The sequence below is a fragment of the Apium graveolens genome, chromosome 10 (genome assembly GCF_009905375.1).
Source record: "Apium graveolens cultivar Ventura chromosome 10, ASM990537v1, whole genome shotgun sequence".
NCBI lineage: Eukaryota > Viridiplantae > Streptophyta > Magnoliopsida > Apiales > Apiaceae > Apium > Apium graveolens.
Window position 1 is genome coordinate 220,907,325 of NC_133656.1, and position 26,984 is coordinate 220,934,308.

Below are 26,984 nucleotides of genomic sequence, written 5' to 3' on the forward strand. Positions count from 1 at the left end.
CAGACAGTACATCGAGTGTCAACGTTGAAGTGGTGGAATTGATTCATAATTTTCAGTGATTTTCAGAAGATTTGCAGAAGAATGGTTGCTGCTCAAGACTAGAATTAATTCTCTATTAATTAATTAAGTCATCTAATTTAATTAAGAAAATAAATTATATCTGCGAAGAATAATTTATTTATTAATTGAATTAATTGATTAATTAATTCTGAATTAATTTTAGGAATTTTCAGAAGTTTAATTGGTTTAAAAACAGTCTTAAATCAGCAAGACAATTGAAAATGAACTAGCATGACAATCTGGATTGTCATACCGATTGTCATGCCAAGTCATTTCAATTGTCATACCGAAAGTTACACTAGGAAGGAGATTGTCTTGCTAGTTCAACTGATTGTCATACCGATAGTCATTGTAGTTCAATCAGATTGTCTTGCTAGTACAATTGAAAGTCCTACTGAAAGTCTTGCTGAGCCAAAGAGATTGTCCTACCGATTGTCATTGCAGTTCAAGTAATTTTGTTGGATTGCATACAAAAAGAAAAAGAAGCAGAAGACATTCACTCACAAAAAAAAATACAGAACACATTCAAGAACAAAGAAAAGAAAGCAGCCGCCTTGAAATATTTTATTTTCTTCTCTGCTTACATCAAGATCAAAATTCTAGTTTGTTAATGTTAAATCCAAACCACTAGAATTATTTATCTTGTTCTTGTGTAACAATCTAGCGGATCAAAATCCCTAGAACTTAATCTCAAATCGCGTTTAGCATTTGATTCTAATTATTGCAAAAATATAAAAAGTTCATGTCGAATTTATTCTAGATTTGTGATAATTGATTTGAGATTAATACCTTGTAATCAATACAGTTGTTGTAACACCTTTCAAGTTTAATAATATTTTTATTTAACTTGAATTTTGTTTCACATTTTTTATTCCGCATTTATTCGATTATTTGGTAACGTTTGTATTCAACCCCCCCCCCCTTCTACAAACACATTGGGACCTAACAATTGGTATCAGAGCCTTCTGATTAACGAACAAATCAAAATCCTAGACTTTTGTGATTTTTCAACTCCTTGAATTTTTATTTATTCAAAAATTCATAATGACTTCACATAAAGTTGGAACCGTTAAAATTCCACAATTTGATAAAGAGAATTATATCATGTGGAAGAAGAAGATGCTATTATTTTTACAAGTTGCAAATCCCAAATATTCAAACTTGTTAAATAAGGGTATAAAAACTCCGATGGTTATTGAACCGGAGGTAATAATAGATGGTGTGGTGACTACTGAAGCTAGAACCTATCCAAAAGAGCCTGAAGATTTTACTCCTGCTGAGAAGGAAGAAGCCTCCTTGGATGCCAGCCTTCAATTAATATTAATTGATTCCCTTGATCCCTTGATGAACAGACATGTGATGAACTGTAAAAATTCCAAACACATGTGGGAAACTATTGAGGTGATTAATGAAGGCACAGAGGAAGATAGGGAGAACAAGTTGAAAATCCTAACCTCTGAATATGAACATTTCAAATCAAATCCAGGAGAAGGAATTACTGAAGTGTTTGAGAGGTACAATGCGTTGATCAACAACCTGAACATCAATGGAAAGTATTATTCAATCAGGGAGGTCAACAAAAAGTTCCTTTTAACACTGCCAACTCATCTTGAACATAGAATCACTGCCATTAGAGAAGCTAGAGATCTGAGTGAGATTTCTTTGGACATGCTCTATGGAGTGTTAAAAACTTATGAGTTGGAGCAGATTCAACAGAAGGAAGTCTACGGGAAGGATAGAATGGTCGGCACATCTAATGCACTTGTAGCTGAAGGTCAACAACAACAACAATCTCAACAGTTAGAAAGAATGGTACAGTTTTCCAAGGGTGAGGAAAATGAGTTAGTAGCAGAATATGATCCTCCTACTACAAATCAATCAAGTGATGATTTTTATTCCTTGGAAGAGCTGGAGCAATTGGAAGATGAATCAATGGCCCAAATTGTCAAGAGATTCTCCCATGTCAGATTCAGGAGGAATCCCAAGCTTAAGTACAAGTCCAACTACAACAAATTCCAGAAAGGTGGATCTTCATCCTCTAACACCAGCAGTGGTGGGTACAAAACAGGGATGGTTGATCGAAGCACCATTAGATGCTATAACTGCAATGAGTTGGGACACTTTGCCACAGAATGTAGGAAGCCAAAGCAAGTAAGAAAGAACTCTGAAAGGGCTTATCTGGCAAAGGGAAGAAGCTGGGATGATACTGACAGTGAAGATGAAGATGAAGGAAATCTTGCTCTTATGGCTATTGATGGAAAAGCTTCATCGTCAAGAATAGAGGTAAAACTTTCTGATGCTGAAATGGTTTATCATCTAAGAGGTAACTTAGATTGTGCACGTCGTGATAATGAACTGTTAAGTTTACAGATCACAGACCTTGAGAAAGAGGTCAATGAATTAAGACTTGTGCACATTAATCAAGACAAATTAAAAGAACAGGTATCTTTTCTAGAGAATAGAGTTGACTGTTATAGAAAACTCGAAACTATTCTCAAAGACAAGATCACCGGTCTTGAGACTAAGGTTAGAGCCTACTTCAATTCTTGTTCGAAGGCTAAAGAGTTCTACAGTAAGCAAGCTGTTAATCAAACATCTGGAATAGGTTATGATTACAATGCTGCTATTGGAGAATTAGGCATAAACTCCCCTCCTCATGTCTGTGCTAAAGGGAGGGAAGTACCACATGTGCTTAAGGGTGTTGATGAACCCCTCTATAAAGCATCAATTGCTGAACCATTTGATGCGACCTCTTCTGTTATTCAAGAAGAAATACGTGCTGAAGATCTTGCTTATGAGAAGATTGTTTCCAAGTCAAGTGAGTCGAAAGTTCCAGTCAAAGTTGTGAAAGCAACTGAGACTAACTCAGACACACATGAGTTGGATAACAATAATGCCATGTCTACCATGCATAAATTACCTGCTGTTAATCACTCTCATAAAGCATGTAGTGTTTCTAATTGTATGTCTTGTGCTTCTAATATGATGTATGCTTATTTTAATGGTAAGCATGTGTCTAATGATAAGACTACTCCTCGTCAGCATGTGAATAACAAGAAACATGATAGGTGTAAGACTGCTAGTCCTTCTAAGGCTAGAAAGGAGATATTTGTGCCTAAGCTTAAACAGAAATTTGTTAAGGCTGTTTACAAGGTCAAATGTTCAGTCATTGAGGATGTTGAGACCATTAAAATTAAAAATGTTGTTTTGCCTGACAAAGGACAGTTCTACAAGTATGCCGGGCCCAACCAAGTTTGGGTTCCGAAGAAGGTCTAATCCATTTATAGTGCAGGGCATTAAACAAGTATAACCGGTAGTGTGGATTCTTGACAGTGGATCATCAAGACATATGACCGGAGATAGAGCCCTGCTATCAAATGTGGTTGAGAAAGCTGGCTCCATGGTTACCTTTGGAGATAACAGCAAAGGTGTATCCGAGGGATATGGCTGTTTGCAAGCTGGGAATGTTATCATTGTAATTTTGTATATTGTGCTAGGTTATTATCAGGAAGCAGTATCTAACATATAGCACCAGTGACGAGACTTGAGAATATTACGACATATCAGACACCTGCTGCACATTACACTTGGAATTGTACTCTAGTAAGATGTGTACAAGTGTACTTCTGGTTGGTAAGTCAAAAGAGGAAGTCAATGCACCACAGTTCATGAACTTTGCAGTTGCAGATCTATTGGACTATGCAATCTCTTCTTCACAATCTCACTTCAGGTTGGTATGAACTAGTATACTGCTCAAGCAATCGTCAAGGACATGGTATGGCACTCTAACTGCAGTTACAATTTTATATGAATAAGTAGAGTCGTCATATTTATAACTATCTTATCACTAAGCACAATCATATTGTTTTATATGTGCAGTGGTATATTGCTTATGCAACATAACAATTAGTATCTAAAGTACTTGACAAGTATCGGTCAATGATATGTTGTTAACATTATGTTGCAGATATTTGTAAGCTTTTGACATGAATGAGAATTACTTAGACTTTACCCTAAGTGATCAATGTTTTATCCAAAAACTCATTCATATTGAAAAACAAAATTAAACTTCTTTCTACATTAGTGGTTTCTTATTTCATGTAAAATCTTTTGAAATCACTAGTGTAAATCATTTTCTCTCTATTACCATATGTTCTGTGTTACAGGTTCAGTCTCCAATGACTTTCTTTCATTGACAGTCATGAGGTTGAAAACCCACAACATCTATCCCAGACTGTAAAGACAAACACAAAAACAGAACCAACCAACACTCTCTTACCACTAAATGTAGTATGAATGAGCGTGAGGGAGATAGTGCCTTAGTGCACCACATAAGGAAGGTTCTGTAGTCAACCCAGTAGCTCTGTCTCCTACATAAATGAGTAGTATTTAAACCGAGACAACTGTTAGCCCCCATACATCTTCTCAAAAAGATGTAATGGCTGAAAAGGCACAAAAACAGTTACTAGATTCATTCTCTCAACAGGGTGCGTCTATTGAAATTTGCCTGTCGGCCAAGGTATCCGATGTAGTGTCACCATTTCAAACATAAATAATTCTTGATGCACAAGGAAATGTTACACACACAAAGGATGAGTTGACGGAAACAAGAGTTTCGACCATTTTAAGGTCAGATTCGATTGTTTAAGGTTCGTTAATGGACCAATTGCCTTTACAGGTGTTAGGAGAGGATACTGATCCAAAAGCCATATGTCAGTGGTCAGTGTCTACCTCCCCAGGCTTAAATCCCCTGGATGCATCTGCGGATAGTGGATCTGACATAGGTGCAGATCGACAACTTGTTGACAATGATTCAGATATAACCTGATGAGTCACAAGGAAATGTCTTCACAGACATTAGAAGGGAAAGGGAACTTTGATCTTTATGCTAAATTCTTTGGATCATTGTTTACCTTCCCAGAATTCAAATCTGGAACCCTAAAAGGGAAACTAGTAACTTGTAAATTATGACTCAGATTCATCTGACGAGTTTAACAAGGATGGGGATTTGTGAACTCCCATTGCACCACCTGTGACCTCCTTAAGGATGGCTAAGGTGATTTTCCTTGCAGGTACAGCTGGATTATGGAGCTATGAGAGAAGAGTGATACACTTGTGAGAATGAGTGTAAACACGAGTGGAGAGAAGAGTGAAACTCATGTGAGGTACACTAAACACAATCACACACTCACAGTGAGGAAGAAAGAGAAACTACTTGTTATTTCTTTTCCAACCAAGTGAAATATGAGAACTCCTTCAGACGACGGCATACATTCCTTCTTTAAGGGGGAGATAAAAGCTTAAGTAATAGTTTGGAGGATTCCTCAACTAAGGGGGAGAATAGCAGGGAGGAAGAAAAAGATCCTAAAAATGTACACTACACCACACCATTGTTGTTTCTAACTACGGATCCTATTGTACGGGAGAGGTGGTAAACACAAGGTGATTTCCTAGTAAGGGAAGAAGCTGTTAGGGGAGTACCATTGGTTTTTATCTGCGGATCCTATTGTACGGGAGAGGTGGTAAACGAAGGTGATCTTCTTTAATCAGTTGATTCTCATAGGGGGAGAAGCAAGAGATATGGGCTTCTCAACAGGAAATGTGGTTGTACAAATGAAGATGGAACTACTTGAAGATATGTTCAGTCTAGAGGAACATCTACTTGGAATCTGGAAAATGTTAAATCTAGTCCAGAACTTTTCTACTATTTACTTTGCATGTATGTTTATATCTTTTTCTTATTTGTTAGTTGGGTTATCCTCTAGGTATTTGTGTGTTATTGTCTAACAAACAAATAGGGGGAGATTGTAAGTCATATGTCATAGCCTATTTGTATATTCGAGGATTCAACTCAACTCAAATAAGAATGTAATAAGTAAATAGTGGATCGACCGTCAGATAGATCTCGCAAAGTAATATCTGTCAAAGGATTCAGAAACAAGGTTCATCTACAGACTTGAGGAGTTAATTCACTGGAAGAAGTTCAAGAAGTTGATCATGCCTCAGTGATATAAATCAAGATCGTGGATTTAATCAAGTGACAGAGATCTCGTCAGAGTATCATTAATTACAAGGATTTAATCTGAAGAAAATCAGAGTATCAAAGTCAACACATGAAGAAACGTCACGGAAGTTAGTCACTCATGAACCAGACAGTACATCGAGTGTCAACGTTGAAGTGGTGGAATTGATTCATAATTTTCAGTGATTTTCAGAAGATTTGCAGAAGAATGGTTGCTGCTCAAGACTAGAATTAATTCTCTATTAATTAATTAAGTCATCTAATTTAATTAAGAAAATAAATTATATCTGCGAAGAATAATTTATTTATTAATTGAATTAATTGATTAATTAATTCTGAATTAATTTTAGGAATTTTCAGAAGTTTAATTGGTTTAAAAACAGTCTTAAATCAGCAAGACAATTGAAAATGAACTAGCATGACAATCTGGATTGTCATACCGATTGTCATGCCAAGTCATTTCAATTGTCATACCGAAAGTTACACTAGGAAGGAGATTGTCTTGCTAGTTCAACTGATTGTCATACCGATAGTCATTGTAGTTCAATCAGATTGTCTTGATAGTACAATTGAAAGTCCTACTGAAAGTCTTGCTGAGCCAAAGAGATTGTCCTACCGATTGTCATTGCAGTTCAAGTAATTTTGTTGGATTGCATACAAAAAGAAAAAGAAGCAGAAGACATTCACTCACAAAAAAAAATACAGAACACATTCAAGAACAAAGAAAAGAAAGCAGCCGCCTTGAAATATTTTATTTTCTTCTCTGCTTACATCAAGATCAAAATTCTAGTTTGTTAATGTTAAATCCAAACCACTAGAATTATTTATCTTGTTCTTGTGTAACAATCTAGCGGATCAAAATCCCTAGAACTTAATCTCAAATCGCGTTTAGCATTTGATTCTAATTATTGCAAAAATAGAAAAAGTTCATGTCGAATTTATTCTAGATTTGTGATAATTGATTTGAGATTAATACCTTGTAATCGATACAGTTGTTGTAACACCTTTCAAGTTTAATAATATTTTTATTTAACTTGAATTTTGTTTCACATTTTTTATTCCGCATTTATTCGATTATTTGGTAACGTTTGTATTCAACCCCCCCTTCTACAAACACATTGGGACCTAACAATCCTGAAAACGCGTCCATAAAGGAGAGGAGTTCATTTCCTGCTGTAGAGTCGATCAGTTGGTCGATGTTTGGGAGTGGATAGAAGTCTTTGGGGCATGCTTTGTTAACGTTCGAATAATCCACACACATTCGCCATTTTCCATTGTGCTTCTTGACTAAAACGATATTGGAGATCCATGTGGGGAACTGAATGGGCTCGATGAATTTAACTTCGAGAAGTCGATCAATTTCTTGATCGATAGCTGCCCTTTTTTCATCGGAGAAAATTCGACGCTTCTGGCGTACTGGAGCGACGCTTTTGTTGATGTGGAGAGAGTGGCGTGCGACAACCTCAGGGATTCCCGGCATATCCTTCGGGTCCCAGGCGAAAATATCAGCAAATTCTCTAACAAAGGCAATGATATCTTGTTTCAAATGCTCAGGGAGTCCTTTTCCCACCTTGGTTGTCTTTGATGGGTTGCTAACAACCACTTCGATCTCTTCTGTTTCTTCCGCGGGGAAACATGAATTCTGGTTTGTAAATTCAGTTGAGTTGCGGGGGTCAATCTCCAGTACCTGGTTGACTTCAAGATCTTCTTCCCCCTTTTTCCTTGGGGAAACTGTTGTCAGGTAACATTGTCTCGCGATCGTTTGGTCTCCAATCATTTCTCCATCCCCGAAGTCTGTGGGGAATTTCATCTTCAAATGGGAGATTGAAGTTATTGCCTTTCGGGATGTGATAGTAGTGCGGCCCAAAATGGCATTAAAGCTGGAAGAAACACTGATTACATGAAATTTAACGACTTTCCAAACTTGACAAGGTGGTGAGCCAAAGAGAACTGCCATATCAATGGTTCCTACCACATGGACCTCATTTCCAGTAAACCCGTACAACGGAGTTCGGGAGTTCCCGGGCCGTCGATCCCCGATGTCCATCCGTGAAACGGCGTGATGGTAGAGGACATCAACAGAACTTCCGTTGTCGACGAGCATCTTTTTCACAGTATTATTTCCTACTCGGGTTGTGATGACAAGAGCATCTTGATGACCCTCGATGAGGCCCGAATGATAATCATCATCGGAGAAGGAAATGACCGGGGTCGGGCTCGCGCGAGGGCGTTTAACCGTCGGAGGGTTGACATTAAAGACTTCTCGAGCATATGCTTTTCTGGAGTTGTGAGATAATCCTCCAGAAGCTGCTCCCCCGAATATGACGTCGATGACTCGATCGTCTTGACCTCGATGGTGATGTCTAGGATTGTCCTCTTGTTGTACGTAATGTACCAATTGTCCTCGACGAATCTTTCCTTCTATGAGATTGTTAAGTTGAAAGCATTGTTCTGTGGTGTGACCGGTATCTTCATGATACTCACAATATCTGGAACTGGGGGGTCTCCCGGCTTTCATAGGCCTCGGAGGTCTGTAGTCTGGTTCTGTTTTTAGAACTGCCAGAATTGTTATCTTCTCTGTGTTCAATTTTGTGAATTCTTTTTCTGGTCGAGTGTGGGGCTGCCAGTCCCTTTCCCTTCTGTCCCTTGGAAAGCGATCATCCACGCGCGATGGAGGTGATCGACGACGCTCACGGCGTCTTTCTCTCGCGGGGGATCACGGGCTATAACTACGACGGCGTTCATGCCTTGAAGAGCGTCATGGTGACTGAATGCAACTTACTGCTTCTTGTAGCATCATACGGTGCTCAATAATTTGGAATGCTGCTTGGAGAGTCTTTGGCCTTTTTTCAAAAATTTCTTCTAGGAGTAATCCGTGTCGTGACTTATCGATGCCTGCCGTTAAGAAGTTGACGGCCATTTGTTCAATTAAATCTGGAATCTCGGCGATCTCTTCCCTAAATCGGGTTAAAAAACTTCGAAGGCTCGCACCTGAGCGCTGATGCATTGTCATCAAAGATGCTGTGACCTTGATGCCTTTGTAATTACTAGAGAACCGGGCTTGGAATTTGCTTTTTAAGGTTGCCCATGAATCAATGGATCGAGGTCGCAGATTGGTATACCATCGGAGTGCTGTGCCTTGAAGGCGTGTAGAGAAAAACTGACAACGGGCGATTTCTGAGTGGCCGAAGAAGGCCAATCGTCCGTCGAATGTGTTGAGAAATGCCAAAGGGTCTGATGATCCGTCGAAGTGATCGAGGGATGGGGTTTTTAATGTTCTGTCGATACGTGCTTTCTCGAGGAGGAGGGATAAGGGGCTTTCAGAGACGGTTTGGAATCCCGATTGATTCCTCATGATGTTGCGCATTTGAGCGATTTCCAACTGCATTTTGGTAAATTCTTCATGTGATATAGACTCCGTTGATTCAGTTTGGCGTGAAACCTCGGCGGACGACACTGTCCGCTGTCGACGCTCACGAGGTTGTGAGTAGGTCGACTCTGCCGATGGCTCGTATTCATACTCTGCATCATTGTCATCATCATAAAATTCTTCATCTTGCTCCTGGCTCTGTATCGTTGTTTGTTGGAGCTCTCGTCTAAGACGGTAAATTTCGCGCTTTCGCTCGAGTTTGACCTGCAGCCTCCGAGTCTCGCGCTCTAGTAACTCTAGCTCTTCATCTGAATCAACTGGTTCTTCCGGCTCTTCCATATCTTCTTGGTTTTGAATTCTTAGCTTTTCTTTCTTTTCTAAATGCAGTCTCATGTCGCTTGAAAGAACTTTTTTGCCTCTGGAGGTTTGTATTCTAAAACGCTGATCTGACACAGATTTCCTCTTTTTGTCTCTTTGTTGTGTATTTTTCCAGCTCCCCGGTTGATCCTCAAGAAGGTTTTCCGGAGGAGGAAACAAATATTTTGGCTTTAATACCAACTGCTTCGGAGGCTCACAGCCCTCGGAGGCCGAGGCATCGGCGGCAGGTTCTGCCGTCAATTCTTTCACTTGTGTTGGTCCGGCTGTTCCCGGATCAATCTCTTCTACAATCATTTTCTGGCTGGATCTGTTAAAGCAAAGCTCTTTCTAGCACCAAATGATGTGCCAACAATATTATTATTATTATTAGACTACAATTTTAGGAGATGATCTCTTTACTTAATTTGTCAACCTCTTTTAATGAGGTTGTTGTCCTTTATTTATACCAAGTCCCAAATGGGCTTTATCTTACAAATTGGGCCTTCTTGGGCTTTACATAATGTCATAATTATTATAACTATGATTTTTTTGGGTCGTTTTGTCTTGGTCCAACAAAAGCAATAAAAGATTTTCATCATGCTTATACCTTGATCAGCGGAAAGGTACAACAACCCTAAAATTTAAAAAAAGTGTTAAATCACACAAAAAATATATGGTGGGTAGGTAACGCTTACTTTTGAAAATTTGATATTTTGCTGATTAACTCTCTCCAAAAAGAGTTTTTTTAGTCATTTTCTCTATTTATTTATTATTTCATTGAAGATTAATGTATTTTTGCAATTAAAATACTTTGAAATGTATTTTTTTATTATAAATATTCAGCTTGCATACTTGTAGAATATAAATAATTTTAAAAATTGTAAATAAAATAATAATTTTTTCATTAAATATATTTTATAAAATTATACATGTATTAAATCATAGTTTTGCATTTTTTTTAAAATTTAAATTTAATATATATTTTCATTTATAAAAGAAAAAACTGAAAAATAATTTATAATTTTTTCTTTTTATTTAGAGTTATATTTTGGGACGGACTAATGTCACTGTTTGGGGTGAAATGACACCCAATGTCACTTTCTAAATAATTGGCCCCAAATGCCACTCCAAAGCGGAGTTTTGGTTGAAGTTTTTGTTATTAATAAAAATCACAATTTCGTGTTTTGTTTTCAATATTTTTTTAAAAAAAAATTGAAAACGCATTTTCAATTCATGTTTAGGGGGCAAAATGCAAACCTCAAGATAATTTTTTCATATTAACTCATTTTTGATCTGCATTTTGTTTTTTTTTCGCATAATGAGAAAAACTCGGTTAGAAATTGCGTTTTTACGAAAAATTATGTTTAAAACCCCATTTTTATATCCATAAACCAAAGACGAGAATGCGTTTTTGACCTAAACAATTTCTGAAATTGCGTTTTCATCAAGAACACACTTTGAAACCACGTTTTTAAACAAAAATACAAAACGAAACTGCGTTTTTTTTTATTTAAAAAAAAATAAAAAAAATTATTATGAAAAAACTTAACACGAAACTGCATTTTTTGTTTATTTTGAAAAACTTAAATCCAATTCCATTTTCAATTGATATTTGGGGTCAACTTTTCAGATTTTGAGCCATTTGACTAAAAAATGACATTTGGGCCGGAGGTAATCATTTATGTTATTCCTATCCATACTGCTCTACTGCTACCGAGTAATTTTTTGTAATCTTAAATTCCGTTAATCTCCTGCTCGAGCTCTGGAATCCTGTGATGCGCCACCTGCTCTCACGTTAGTACCCCCTCCCCTCCCCCTCAATATTACTAGTATGTTTCTGATAAGCTGTTTCTGAAATCAACGATGTTTGCATTTTTTTCATTTCGAGCACAAACTACTCGATTTCAAGTCCTTTTTTTTGAGATGTTAAGTGTTTGATAAAAGTCCTTTAACAAATTATCGAGTACTTGAAGATTACCGTTTAAGGAATTCTTAAGTGGCTCCAAGCTGCCAAGGATGTTATGAATTTTTTTGATAAAAGGTAATTATAGGGAAAAAAATGACCCCGGGGGTTTAAAATTAGCAGGAATTGGAATAGAACAGTATTTCTCAAATTGGTGGATTTAAGCTCTATTTCGGAAGCCTAGGGACGGAATGCAGGAAGTAGGGGTGGCAATTTCGGGTTTCAGGTTGTGTTTGTAATTTGTAATCGGGTCAATTTTGGGCAAGTTAAAAATACCAAAAGTTAAATGAAAACAAATATTAAAGTGAAAATGAATGAAATTCTTAATAACCGGACATTTCGGTGAGTTTCGGGTTGTGCAGGTCGTGTTCGGTTCACTTTCAAGGTTTCTCTCGGTAAATCGGGTTACGAATTGAGTCATGTTTGGGTCTTGTGCAGCTGGACTTACGTGTACAACATGTATTTCACACAAGTAAAATACATGTGAACTTTGGGTATCTTGAACTTGGACAACTAAGAACTGAACTGAATAAAAAACTTTGTGCCCTTGGTGACTATTGCATCTTAAAACTCATAGGCTACTTGTCATAGCTATGAAATATCTGAGTGATCAGGATTCCAAATATTAAATGTTGAACCCCAAATGTATATATCGTCTCTCCCTTTATTTTCTAAATGTTTGTTTTGTATTTATATGCTTAATATATATAAATATATAAGACAAGCTTCTAGTAATGCCTTGAATATGTTCTATGATTTTTTTATTCTGAGCTGAAATGCTTTTCCGAAGTCTGCATACTAGTGTTGTGTAAATATAGATCAATTTTTGGTTTGTAGTTCACATAAATCTTAAACAGAAATTCAAAAGAATTTAAGATGTTGAATGTTGAATTTCTGTGTTATAAGGATGGACTATATTGTGGTTGTGGATTGCAAAAGGTGAACCATATAGGGAAATTATGACATTAATGAGGTGAAAATTAAATAGTCTTAGCACCCTTCCTGCCTCTATGATTATGTAATGTCAGAAAAAATGTATGGAATCTCAAACACTTCATTTGCATACCGGCTATGTGTACTACAAATATTTGTATAATTTGTCATGGATTATGAAATATCATGTTGGGATAAAAAATTATTGATAGGTACGGGTACTTGCTAGTGAGAATGACTAAGGAGTCATTACTAATAACTTAGCTTATAAGAAAGATAAGGGGTCACTCTTTTTAGAACCTATAACTCAAAATGGGTTACTCATTTGATTTCGTGCTAACTTCAATGTCCTTTGTTCTATTTCAGTGTGGGGGAAAGCACATCGTCTATCAGTGGTACTCTCAAGCCACATCTAAGGTAAACGACAGCCATGGACATGGTCCTGGACGAACTTGAGGGTCCCAGCCAGGCTCTATCAAGGTCTACCAGATTTGCCCCTAAGAACTCTAAATTCAAACCCAAACCTAAAACCAAACCACTGAAACCAGAATTTGGTACCAATTCCGTTCTACCTTCAATGAAGGAGGAATCAGCAGAACTATTAATAGCAGCTGCTGATGCTGGTAATACCATTAAGATAAAAATGGATTCATCTTGTGTGGTCGCATCCAATAGAGACGATATCCTAAAAATGGACACTGACTTGAAGACTGAAGTAAACCAGCCAGAAGAAGATCTGATGGAAGAAGACCATCACAAAGATGAAGATCCTGTTGTTCGAGAAATTGATGTATTCTTCACACCATCCATGGACTCTAACTCGCTGGTCAATCCCTATTTCTCACTTTGCTATCAGCCAGTACCTCCATCCTGAAATAACGAATTATAATTTTTTTTTCCTAATTAACAGACTACAATCTTGAAGTCACGAGATTTTGAAATCCTTAAATTCTATTTAACAATAGTATTAACTCATTCATGTTAAAAGTTAACTTCATTTTTTTATAATAGTCCATAACAAATGTAGTCTTTCGAACTGATGGTTGTATGGATACAAATAATATGAGTTTGACAGAGCTCTCTATTATTTATTCAGCTTTACGTTATGCAATATCCATTAAAGCCCTGTTGGCGACCTTACGAACTGGATGAACGATGCGAAGAGGTCTGTATGGATCTTCCAAAGCAACTTCATGTATAGACATAAACATGCCACTCATTTCTTGTTTAAATGTCAGAGATTTTCTTCTTTATTGTAGGTAAGAGTAAAACCAGCATCCTCAGAAGTCGAGATTGATTTATCAGTAGATTTTGATTCGAAAAATTATGACCCAGATTCAAATACCGGTGTGAAGATGACAAAGCAGGTCTTTCTTCGTTTACATAACAAAGTTATTGTTTGATGCCGTTATTTGGGGTGGTGGCCCTAAATGTCACTTGGGGGTTAAAAATGGTCCTAAATGTCACTTCAAAACGGTACATCATGTACCGTTTATGTAAAACACCTAAAACGGAACTTCGTGTAACGTTTTGGCATTTTGAATTTTTTTTTATGCGCAAAACGGTAGATGAAGTTCCGTTTTGGTACAAAACGCTATATGATGTACCGTTTTGAGCCAAAACGCTACTTCAACCACCGTTTTGCACATTATAAAAAAATTTAAAAAAAAATTAAAAGACCAAAACGGAACACTATGTACCGTTTTGCATTAAAAATACAAAACGGAAGACGAAGTACCGTTTTGAAGTGACATTTTGGGCCATTATTTTCAAAAGTGACATTTTGGACCATTTAGCACTCAAAAGTGACATTTTGGTCTACTGTTCCGTTATTTGCTTATATTTGGTTAAAGCATGTGAAATAAACCAATAAACAATCATCTGTTTAATAGTTGCTTAATCTTAGACAATCTTCTGGTATATGCATTGAAAACTTTGCTGTTGGTTGATTAAAATGGTTTTATTCCCACAGCACTTGATTTGTAAATCTGTTTTTCTTCATTGTGCTTTCCTGTTAAAATGCATCACCTGAAATGCATTTATAATTTTAAGTTGATGCCGAGAGATTTTATCATTTGGTCATTTGGCGTTCACAAGATTTCTTAGCTCTGCTGATCAATGATTCAATGGTATATAATTTGGATATTAAAGTTCCTAAATATCCTATAGTCTCGTGGATCTTTCTGTGCTTTGACAAACAAATTATCTGTCAATGCTATTTTATAGTCCATACTGGCTGGTCCGCTGCAATCCACAAATTTCTAGTCATACTGCATGGTCTAGTTCATGATAGGTCATAGCAATGGACAATGGTGGAAGTGGTTATGGGAGGATTGATATCTGCACTCATGATCTGTGCACTGTTAATGCAAAGCGTGTTCTTTTAGGCACTGTACTAGGGGCGTCAAAATTTGATACAACCCGAAACCCAACACAAATCTGAAAGGAGAAGTACGAATTTGGGTCAAGTAGTTTGAGTTTCAGGTCGGGTAAAAATTTACTCGAAAAAGTCAGGTCGGTTCGGTTTGGGTATACCCGAACCCGACCCAAAAATTTATTACACGTATATTATATAAAATATCTAAACTTATATTACATAATTGTATACATGTATAATATATTTATAATTTATTCACTTAGCATCTTACAAAGTTAATTATATATATTTTAAATAAAAATTATTTATATAGTTAAAATAATTAATTTTAATTATTTTCAGGTTAACACAGGTCAATTTCGGGTTGATGAGAATATAGAACCGGGTACAGTAAACCCGACCCATTACCCGAAATTGACACCCCTATTGAGTGCCATTAAGCAGAGGTCCTCTTGTTTAGAAATTTTAGTCATCCCGAAACTGTATGAGATAATACCAAGTTTGTATAGTTCCACTTGCAATATGGGGTTTATCAGCAATACAACATTTAATTACATAGTATAAATAGTCTACTGGTGGAAGTTTTCCTGTTGATTTGAATTAGTATTTTTTTTTGCAAAAACGATTTTTGGTTTTCTAAGAAGAGTTAGTGCTATAATCATCACAAATCATCAGTAGATGAGCGACTGAGTAGGCGATTAGACAATATTATCACTTACACGTCCTATTTATGCCGAAACATCAACCAGTATTTAATCTATAACAAAAATACTACCTTCCGGTCTTCCACTCCAATATAAATATTTCTTTATATTTGTCATATAAGGTAATGACATATTAACATTCTCTCTTTTCCAGCATTACAGCATTATGCTATATATCATCTTATATCCCTTGCGGTGCATGGGTTTTATTAATACAGTATTATTTTATTTTTATAAAAAAAACATATTGTAAATTTATAGTTGTAATGCATTTTAAATATATACAATATATCTTGTAATTTTCGTATAATTATGTCACTAATAAGAGTTGTAATTATAATAGAATTCTATCTAGACATTAAAAAAATCCATGTTATTAGTACCGTGTTATTAATATACAACTGATATATATTCTACTTAGATGACTAAAAAAACCCATTGAAGGTCCATCATACCAACAAACTTACCAACAAATCTCTACTTCCGCTTTAATATTATAATATAAATTAGCATTTTAAACAAGAGAGAATGCAGATAGACAGGTCAAAGCCACCACGTGTGGCTCCTCACACTCAATTATGCACGCTTAGTACTTAAGTTATTCATTGGTCAGTGGTTTTTAGGTATTCCTAGTGGCTGGTGGACTGCTAGTACTCCACAGCTTGATTATTTATTACATATTTTAGTTGGAGATGACAGTTCCTTATCCTTTTTATCGTCACCTAGTAACTATATACTAATTATTATTATTAGGTAAAGTTATTTAATAGCAAGAATATTGAAAATGGCTGACTGCTCATGATTTCTTTTTAGGTTTTGTCATCTTTATGGAACTTACCTTGCAGGAGTGGATATGCTGTTGGATTGCTAAAAGGAAATAAGGTAAGCTCTTTATAGTTATGATGTTCTGCTGCTAATTATTCAAGTTTGAGACTATAATTATCAATTTAGAATAAAATGTAAAATGACAAAAGAAAATGTGAGTTACCTGGTTGTGGGATCTTGACCTCAAAGTTGTAGGGTTTCAACATGTATTCTAACAAGATAGCTCTGTAGAATGCTCAGTATATTGTCATTACATTCTTGCAGTTGCACCTGAATGCCGTGCATGCAGCAGTCCAGCTCCGGCCATCAATGCAATATTTTGGATCTGGGGTGTTAAGAAAGAAGAATACGGTACACTATGATGAGGGTGCAGTCGGGGAAGAAAAATTTGGACCATCAAAGAAACAGGTCAGTTTATTTATCTTTATTTTTTCGAAGGTCATTGAAGTTTACTCAGTTTCACAAATTTAGGAGTTAGGACGCATTTTAGGAGCAAAATTTTCTATAATTTACATGGCTATTTAGAAATTGTTAAATAGTTTACCCATGCAGGGGAGTACATGGGAGTGCGTTTTTTATAAGGGATACAACTCTGAAGGATTATTTATAGTAATCATGGTTACTTATAGGTGCATAAGATACCTCATAGCAAGTCGTTCCGCAATCTTTTTGTGCGTGTACCTGAACTGACCGGGTCTACTAATTATATCCTTGATCCAATTTTCGTTATTACTGAGTACAGATATGATATATTTGTGTGCGTTTGGGGGGGGGGGGGGAGGGGCGGTTAATAGTAGTAGGTGCGTACCTGAGCTTACCTTGTCTACTGATTATATCCTTAATCCAATTTCTAGTTATCTGTATCTTACTGAAATTGGATTCTACGTCCTGTGTCTATACTGCAGAATAAGCAGACGGAAGTCCTAAACAAGGCATTGAAAGATTTAGGAGAGGTACACGACACTCTTTTCGTTGTATAGAATCATATAGCTCTAAATTTCTAGGCCCGGTATGTTTGTTACTTCTCTGTGGCCTAGGATTGCAGAGTTCTGTGATTTCTGTATTCTTCTAAGCTAGATTCGTTGTTATCATAGTTCATAGCTGAAGTTCTATAAGGACCTGCTGCAGATGGTGCCCATGACATGTAAAAGTAAGTGAATTATCTGCTTCCTCTTTTGAAGCTCCGGGGAAGATAAAGATGCTTGGTAACAAAAGGTTTAGCTGTCTCATTTGTCAAGAAACCGCTGCGTTTAAGAAGCGATTAATATTGCCACAAGCTTTTCCCATTTTTATACTGCTAGATTATAATATCAATTGTGTAGCCTTGGGCTCTGACGCGGTAAAAAATGTTGACTGAGAAGAGCAGGAGCTTTACTTAAATGCTTTTTTAAATATGAATAAAAAGAAAAGAGTAGAATCTTTTAGTAGTCTATCGTTGTGGCCGCTGATAAGACTTTAGATGATTGGCAGATGAATCACAAACAAAATCTTAATTATGTATAATTAACCTTTCAAATGCACAAAACTAATCAATACATACAAACTTACTAGAAAAAGCATGTTCTTGTCACTCTTATAATTTATAATTGTAATTAGGTATGAACAATTAAGCAGACTTGAGTCTTGTAAAGCTTTAGTTGTCATGTTCTCATTCTATACATTTTCAATATGTATTACTCCCTCCGTCCCAACCAATTTTTTACGTTTGGTTTGGGTATGGAGGTTAAGAAATATGTATAAACTAGTGAAAAAGGGAAAGAAAAGTGGATGAAGTGGTGGGACCTATTGATTTTTAATGTATAAAAGGGAAATAGTGGAGTAAAAGTAGTGTGAAAAGGGAGGAAAAGTGAGAAAGTGGTGGGACGCATTGACTATTTTTGGTAAGTTTTGAAATGTAAAGAATTGGATAGTACATCCAAAAAGGAAAATGTAAAGAAATGGTAGGGACAGAGGGAGAAGGAGTATTAAATTATTCTACTGCATAATTTACTAATAATATACATACATATACCTACATATACCTGGGCACTTAACTACATATAATTAACTCAGCAACAGTGGACTTGCAGGAAAAATTACCATAATAACTGGAAGACTGAAACAATTTTCTCAGAGACACAGTGAAACTTTGAAAGGGGTTAGCAAGGTCGAGTGAGAATTGATCCACATAAACCTAATCTTCGAAATGAATTAGTAAATCTTGAATTTGAAGCGAAAGGCTATCATGTTTCGAGAATAGACGGAGGAAATTGGGCGTGTCTTCTATTAGAAAAAGAACAAAAGGCTAACACTTACAACGAACATACTAACTGTATCCAATAAATGATTGTGTTAACTGCTCCCTAATAGTCACCTTATTGCAAAGCCAAGTAGACCACATATAATGTTACAGCTTGTGAATTGTTTAATGATCGTTTTCCTTCGAATATATCTTAATCAGTTTAATGTTATCTTAGAATATCTAAGATTATTTTTGTTCTACACTCAGAATTGGATCCATCTGAAGTATCATGGTGCAAAGAGTGATGCTTCTAGCAAATATCTACAAAAAATGGTGGGAGAAGAAGGCTCTGAGATAGAATTTTCAATGAGCTCGTATGCCATTAATACCATATTTTCTCAATTTTTTCTGTTCTCAAGTCAATTAATCTTTTAATAGGTTGTGCAAGTTTAAAGGTGATTTTGTATTTAAAGTAATTTTGTTCACAAATTTTGTAGGTTTGATTACGTTGATTCCTTTTGTCCCGGGGGTTCAAATCAACAAGGAGGTCCATCTAAAAGGTAGCTGCTATTGATAACTCAATGTGGTCCTGATTTATCGTAATTTATCATTTAAAAGACTAGATGTGTGTGTGTGAATAGGACAGTTGTTCCCCCAAACATCTCTACTTCATGTGAAGAAGTTGTTGTCAGAAAACTCAGTACCTTATCCCACCCTCTTTTGTCACCATTTGAGTTCCATTCACTTCTTGAGTCAAAAGATGCATATTATTTTCAACTAGTTTCTTACCCTTGTTTTTACTACTGAGGTTAGAGTAATTTGTTATTGTAGACAAATGCTAGAATTATGGCGGGGCTTAACCGATGGGCTCTAGGGCTCTTTGCACCACATGTTTCTACTAAGACAACTGTTCACAGGGATATGCATTTACTTCATAAATTACTCTTGTGCTCATTTGGCTCAAATTTCTTTTTCGGAAAAGTTCTGTTGTTTAGATGTCTTTTTGCACCAACATTCTTTCATATTTTAGACATTGGAATATAAGTTCGTGAGTGACTTATCCTTGAAGAATTCAAAATAAGATTTTATTATATATATCTATTACTCTGTTCCACTCCAGATGGTATACTAGTCCTTTTATTTTGTCTACTGGAATGCATGTTAATACTTTTCTAGTTTTCTACATGAACTTGGCATGCCTCTGTTCTTCCTATATGGAGAAGTATTGCTCGGTCCCAGTGAATGGAAGTTCAGAATTCATATATGGTATTTGTAATGTCAATGTCTTTAGATTTGTATAATGATATTTCAGGTATCTGCTTACATTACCGCTTGAAGACCGCTTAAAGACTTGGTTGTGTAAGGTTTGTGACTCTAATTCTTACATGAAATCTTTAATAAGTATTTGTGACAACCGTTGGTTTATTGGCTTATATTTAACTGCAATTCCGATCCTAAATGGAAAATGAATATAGCCATTGCTATAATATGACAACAAAAATTACTTTTTTGTGTTAAAACGTTACTTGTATTCCGACGCTGGATGCAAATTTTAACCAACAAATTTTAAATTTACCAATCATTTTGTTTAACTCTTTTATCTTTCATTTGAAGTGGACCAACTTGCACTCCATCTCTAGTTGGTTGATGATGTTGCAAGCACAAGGAAAACCATTGTAGGTGTGCCAAAGCCTTGGTGATTTAATATTTTTCTAAATTATTTGTTGGGGTGTCCAACATCTCCCTATATCAAAGTGTCCCTATATCAAAACCTGGCGCTGGCTGCTACTCTGTAAAGGTTATAGTTGCGCCTTCTCCAGAAGTAGCTGATTTTGGCGTAGTGGTAAGCGCTTGATCCTAACAAGTGGTATCAGAGCAGGTCACGGGTTCGATTCCCACTGTCGTGCATATTTATGAGATTTATGCCAAAGGCATGTTGTGCTGTGCAGCCATGGTCTCAGACGGGGACAACCATTTCTCAGACGGGGACTTGGTAGTGCTGGCAGATATTGGGGTGGGGGATTGTTGGTGTGTCCAGCCATCTCCCTATATCGAAACGTGGCGCTGGCTGCTACGCTATAAAGGTTATTATTGTGCCTGGAGAAGTAGCTACTTTTGACGTAGTGGTAAGCGCTTGATCCTAACATTATTAGTAAAATTTGAGACATTTTTCACTCTAGGCCTGGTTAAGAAAGAGAAGTTTTAATCGCATAAACTTCAAATATCATACATCTTATTTATATTTCTTTTTCGTGTGAAATTTATTATCAATGTGCACATTTTGTTAATTTTGCATAATAATTAATTTATATTAGAAAAATTCTTTGTGTGTAAATTGTTTACTTGTGGTACAAGATAGAGAAAATGGGTGAAGTTGTGTATTAACGAGGATAGTTGAGTTTAGGTAATGGAGGTTTATTAGTCATTTAAAAAGTTAACAAATTTTGTAGACCATCATTGTTAATTAGTTACTTATTATTAATGTAAAGATTAAATTTTATGTTCTAAATTAAAGTTTTTTTTTTATCAAAATAATAATTATCTTCTATGGATAATCTTTTATTGTAGCTAACAATTTTCCCTTATATAACCGAATCTTCATAATTTTATATAGTGAAATCATTCACAATTTCTTAAAAGTTTTCGTGTTCTCAAAGTAAAATATTAATACACTAGTATGATATTTTTATTAAAATGAAGACTTAAGTATGAAATTATCACATAATTTTGTGACTATAAAATAAATAAGTAATTTATTGATAGACTTTTTTAGAGAAAAATGCCCCTAAGTTTGTTCTTAGGGGAGAGTTATATAAGTACGCGGTGTATTTTTATGGGTGGAGTTCTATTTTTTGATACAATTTTATAATTACAAAAATACACATTAAAAATTCATTTGTACTCATGTAAGTTAGGTGAGTACGTACTTAGGAGCGTTAAGCTCTTTTTTTTTTTTTTAGTTAAAAGTATGTTTAAAAAATCAGGTTATAATTTGTAGTGGACCATTTTATGTAAGTCTGTTATTTAATCGAAATGAAATAACTTTGTTTCATTATATTTGTGCCTATTACGTGCAAGTACAATGAAATATTATTATATTAATCTTTACGTTTGAAATTGATACCCTTTTTTATGCCCATGTTAGAAATTTTTGTTTCAATATTTCCAGAAAAAAATACAATTGTTTATTAAAAACCGAAAGTATGTATTAATATTATCAGTTTGTATATTTGTTACATTATTTTTTGGTTTTAGAACAACACATCTATTTATGTTTTAGACAAGAATAATACATATACTGTATTTAGGTGAAAGAAAATATGTGTACTGACGCAGTTTAAAGAAATATAAGTTTAGGAAACAAATGCAAGATTCTTTGTGAAAGATACAATATAAATAGAAATGAAATACTTTTTATTAAAATTCTGTTGTAAAAGAATTGTTATGAACATAAGCAGTATGATTGTTTACTAAAGCCATGTTTGTTTACTAAAGTTAGCACAGATGTATAAAAATGTATAAATGTATCCCGGGTCTGTTAGAAACTTATGCTCCTGGTGGCAAGGATGGCTATAACCATCTCTAGTTCTCAATACACAACCAATTATCTTTTAATGCCGTTTTCCATTCAACTATGGATATGCATTGGAGTATGTAGGGGTGGCAATATGGATTGAATACCAAACAAATTTTTTTTATTTTAGTTCAACCCTAAAATCACATATCATAATATGGATTGGATTGGGTATAACAACACAAGCCGACAACCCAAATGCATATTAGACTCAACAACCTGCCACAACAATCCACCATAGGCCGGTTCAGAAGAGCTAACAAACTTTGGTATACTTGAGTTATTGGCGTGTCCTTTATAAAGGCTTCAAAACACACTTATTCTAAATGATGTGGGATGTTGGGTTTTCGGTCACACATGTACTTCCTAAAGAGCCTAAAGTGTGACACCCATTTTACGCAAACTAATTAAAAACTCCTATCATTTCAAACACATTTTTCATCAATTTTCTCAAGTATCATAACATAAGATTATATCATGAAAACATTCACTTGGGATCGTGAGGGTCTCACAGAAGAATCAACAATAGCCGGCACAGTTTCGATGTCAGTGGCTTTAAAAATCGCCTCTCAGGCCTTAAATTTTCCCAACATCTGATTTCTGAGTTCTGACCCAGTTCTCATGTCAATTGAAAGATCCGTGCCTGTTCTTGCTTCGAGACGGGCCTACTGGGCCTACCTGATTCTTTCTTTTATGATATATGAGTTTTGTATGTATAGAGGAAAAGCAGGGGGTAGGGGGTTAGATATAAGAAAGGTAAACAAACTGTCTATTGATGCAAAGACAGTGTGTCATGTGTGAGAAACTAACTTTGGTGCTTGAATTTTGTATTGATGAAGATGAATAGCCTTCATATGTAATATTATATTTGTTGTAGTTTAAATATAGAAAGACGCTTATTAATAAAACTATCTTATAGTAATAGTTTTTATATGCATTACTTATGAGTTATGAAGTATCCCCCACATATTGAAGTCGGGAAATTCTATATATGCCTAATTAAACTTTTATTTAGTGGAGTTTAATATTTTAATATCCATTGTGAGTACTGGAATTTGTTGGATGAAGTATTCTCCCAGATGGTTTGTGAGATAGATGTAATTAATTAATCCAACACATTACTGGATGAATAAATATAAAATACGGCCGAGAGAAAAATATAGAAAAGAATAAGTGAAGCCTAACGGAGCACATGTGCTGAGGAATATCGGAGGCTTAATCTTAAAATTTAGTGGTGTTTTTCACAGGACCATTGACTCCGATGCACCATAAAACAGTAGTACTAAATAGTATTGCTACTAGAGATCTACTGTGTGAAATGTTTTACCATGTTTTGGTTCACTAGAGTCTTGGTACTTTGAATGGTTTTTTTAAAAAGTAATTTGGCCGATTCAAAAGAATGTTATTTTTTAGATGATAAAAAAAGTATGCATGTTTTGAGTTTACAATAGCAGTCTGGATCTTGGCTATTAATTCATTCAGTTTTTTTTTTGATTTATACAAATGATTTCATTATAGGTAGCACCGATCCATCGCTTTGACGTTCTTAAGTACCTAGCTCCAAATGACTCTGTTGAGGATCTTCTAGAAGTGCTCAAGAAGCTCTGTTATTTAGTACAAGGACTATGGGTTCCAAAAAGTTCATTGTTAGAACTTCAAGGGCTTGATGCTTTAGTTAGGGATTACACCCTGTATTTGTTTAGCAAGAGTCACTGCATCAGTAGAAGTGATTTACCACAAAAAAGTAAATTAAAAAATGCAATGGAAATTGTGCTCAGAGTGTTTGCTGTTCAAAGATCGGCCTTGAGAGATTGGAAATTCAAGGAACCTAAAGACAAGTCATTTGTACAACTTTATCCTGATATTGTCAAGGAACAAGAACAAGCTTGGGAAAGTAGAGGTGAAAAGTTAAATACCCAAATCTATGGAGAACGCAGTGGACATGGCCTAAAGAATCCCTCAAAGACCGAAAGGACTGGTAGGCATGTATCAATAGAAAATGCTAGCAAAGGCTTGCCAAAAACTTCAACTAAAACACCTGCCAAGACATTTATCTCAGATGAAACTCGTGAAGCACTAGTTAAGACCCTTCAGAAACTATTCCAAAGCAACAAGGTTTGCAGGTATGGTTTTTTCTCTACTACTCGAATAGTCTTGTGATATTGACCTGTAGTACGGTGAGTGTCAATTTTAGCGAACAATTATTTTATGCTGCTCTTGTTGTATTTTATTAAGCACTTTTTTCGAGGATGTTGTTATCATTTGTGATAGAACATGTTAATGTAGTTAGAAGTTGATAGAATGATATTGCAAGTACCCTTCTAGTTAGGTATTGATGTTGCAGAATGATGATTTTGATGATTTGTTTTATCTTATGACAATTCGGACCAATTATGGTGGTAAATGGCAAGGTGTATTGGATGTCGAGTGGGAAATGTTGAATACGCCACAGTATTGAGCGGTGTGATTGGTGTTAGAACTATGTGGTTGCATAAATAGATGATATCGATATCATAGTGTTCCTTTTGTGGTGGTGGTGGTGGGGGGGGGGGTTTATATGCTGCTTGTATTTTCATGTAGGTTTCTACTGAATGGTCATTGTTATGATCTTCTCCAGTAACTAAATGTGTACGATTCTTATTCAATTTCATATTTTTCGTTCAAATGAAACAAACTTTATCATCAGAGATAAAAAACATTACAATTTTCTGGACTTTTGGTTATTGTAATATTTTGGCAGCTTCCATCGCATATGCCAACTTCTAAGGGATGTGGCAATATCAAAGGACGTTCATGCTAAAGGTGGAGCTCTTGAGAGATCTGCAGCAACCGGGCTGGATGCTCCTCCAGAGGAGCTTCGAGCAATCATTAATCAAGTTGCTATAGATATTCATGGTGTCTATGTTTCAAGGACATCTACAGACCACCCGTATGATGGATTAAGGTCATGTCCGCTTGTTATGTTCTCCAACACGACTTTTACATTATGTAAACTATAGGAGTTGGTAGATGCTAAATTGTTTTTGTTTTCATTTAGGAAAACTGTTATTGATCTTCTTATTGTTGAGGGGCCTAATGCAAAGCTTAAAAAGGCAACCATCATTGAAGCTGCCAAAATTGCACTCAAAAGGGAGGACATACCTATGGCCGAGTACAATAAGGTCATATTACTCTTATCAGTAATCAACTTTCTCTGTCATGCTCTATACAGTTTACTTCTGCAAGGCAGAGTTGTATATCATGTCAAAGTTTAGAAGAAAAAAATGTCTTTGTTATGGTTTCCTCATTAAATGTGATGTTTTGCTGCTGCTGCTGCTGCAGGTTATGAATGAATTATGTGTCTCAAGAGGCTCTGTTTGGGTGCTCAAAAGTGGCGACCGGTCTCCAGATGACAAGATGCACAGCTGACCGAGAGAAAATTGACTGTATATGGATTGCAATTGTTAAACTCATGAATATGATGTAGTTTCAGAGTACTTTATGTTCTCATGTGCAATTATTATAAATATGTAGCCTTGTATGACTTGACTCGTTTTATGGAAATAAGATTGTAATATATCTGATTGGATGCTCCCTTCAAATTTGATCGATTGTCTTTTCCTTTGAAATTTGTAAAGGGTATTATATAACATTTGTAACGATGAATTGCCTAAATGTTGAAAACATTGCCTTTAAAAAAATTGTCAAACATGTAAGTTCGAATTTTACATTTTGATATTATGCAATTATCAAAAATGTTGGTTGGTGAATGTTTAAGAATAAAAGTATAACTATTAAGTCAATAAACGATATTTTTTAGTAGGGGTAAATATGGGTTGGTTCGGCATAATAAAAAATCGAATTTTTTTACGGAGTCGTGAATGTTGGTTTAGTACGGTTTCTACTTATCAATCATAATCGATTCATTAAGAATGATATTTTTTGGTTTGGTTAACCGTTTACTGATTTCATTTTTTTTCAAGTTTTTAATTCAAAAAATTATAATAATATAATGATATTAAAAGTTCACCACAGGCAACAATGGTAGGGTGGTGGAAATTTTAAAGCACAATATTCAAGATTCACGTGAAGGTGAAACATTTGTGTTCTATGTCAATGAACCAATTGAACAAATCACCAAAACAAGAGAGAGTGCAGGAATGAGTAAACATTTTTGAGTAAAGATTTTTCAATCAAATCTTTAGAAAACTTTTTCAAGTTTGTGGAACAGTCTAATTATTTCATCGGTACAATTGAATGTATAAAAGTGTAAATGGGCATGTGCTAAGAAAGTGTAATATATTAGTCGTAAAAATTTGATTGCTTAAGAGCTCATTAATAATGATGGACTCTCCGCATACACAAAAATCCTCACCAATCAAATTTTTACAACTTATTTATCACATTTTCTTAGCATATACCGATACTGGACAAATCGAAGTTATCAATCACCATCTCGGATTACAAGATAATTTTTGATGGCAACTATTATAAACTAGTTTATTCATAATTTTGTATAAAATATATTTTTTATGGGTACTCTTTTTCCCCTCCCGAGTTTTCTTCTCAATAAATTTTGCTCTTGCAGGATTTTAAATG

At 35.4% G+C, this 26,984-nt stretch overlaps 1 protein-coding gene across 2 annotated transcripts; it reads left to right on the forward strand.

Annotated features, from left to right (window-relative positions):
- Positions 1-11,462: 11,462 nt before the first annotated feature.
- LOC141689910 (uncharacterized) lies at positions 11,463-25,992 on the forward strand. 2 transcript variants are annotated; one of them, XM_074494437.1, is made up of 14 exons: positions 11,463-11,603; positions 13,072-13,531; positions 13,802-13,870; positions 13,965-14,072; positions 16,600-16,668; positions 16,876-17,019; positions 17,517-17,564; positions 19,100-19,206; positions 19,330-19,392; positions 20,145-20,196; positions 23,925-24,529; positions 25,147-25,350; positions 25,444-25,567; positions 25,728-25,992. In XM_074494437.1, the coding sequence occupies exons 2-14, from the start codon at positions 13,136-13,138 to the stop codon at positions 25,812-25,814; spliced, it is 2,076 nt and encodes a 691-aa protein (XP_074350538.1). In that variant the 5' UTR covers positions 11,463-11,603; positions 13,072-13,135; the 3' UTR covers positions 25,815-25,992. The 2 variants fall into 2 exon arrangements, with proteins under 2 accessions (XP_074350538.1, XP_074350539.1); XM_074494438.1 differs by lacking the exon at positions 17,517-17,564.
- The last annotated feature ends 992 nt before the right edge of the window (positions 25,993-26,984 follow it).

Coding starts and splice junctions, on each gene's coding strand:
- LOC141689910 (XM_074494437.1), top strand. CDS start 13,136: ATGGACATGGTCCTGGACGAACTTGAGGGTCCCAGCCAGGCTCTATCA. Junction 17,020..17,516: donor TTGGACCATCAAAGAAACAG/GTCAGTTTATTT, acceptor TCTATACTGCAG/AATAAGCAGACGGAAGTCCT. Junction 19,207..19,329: donor ATAGAATTTTCAATGAGCTC/GTATGCCATTAA, acceptor CAAATTTTGTAG/GTTTGATTACGTTGATTCCT.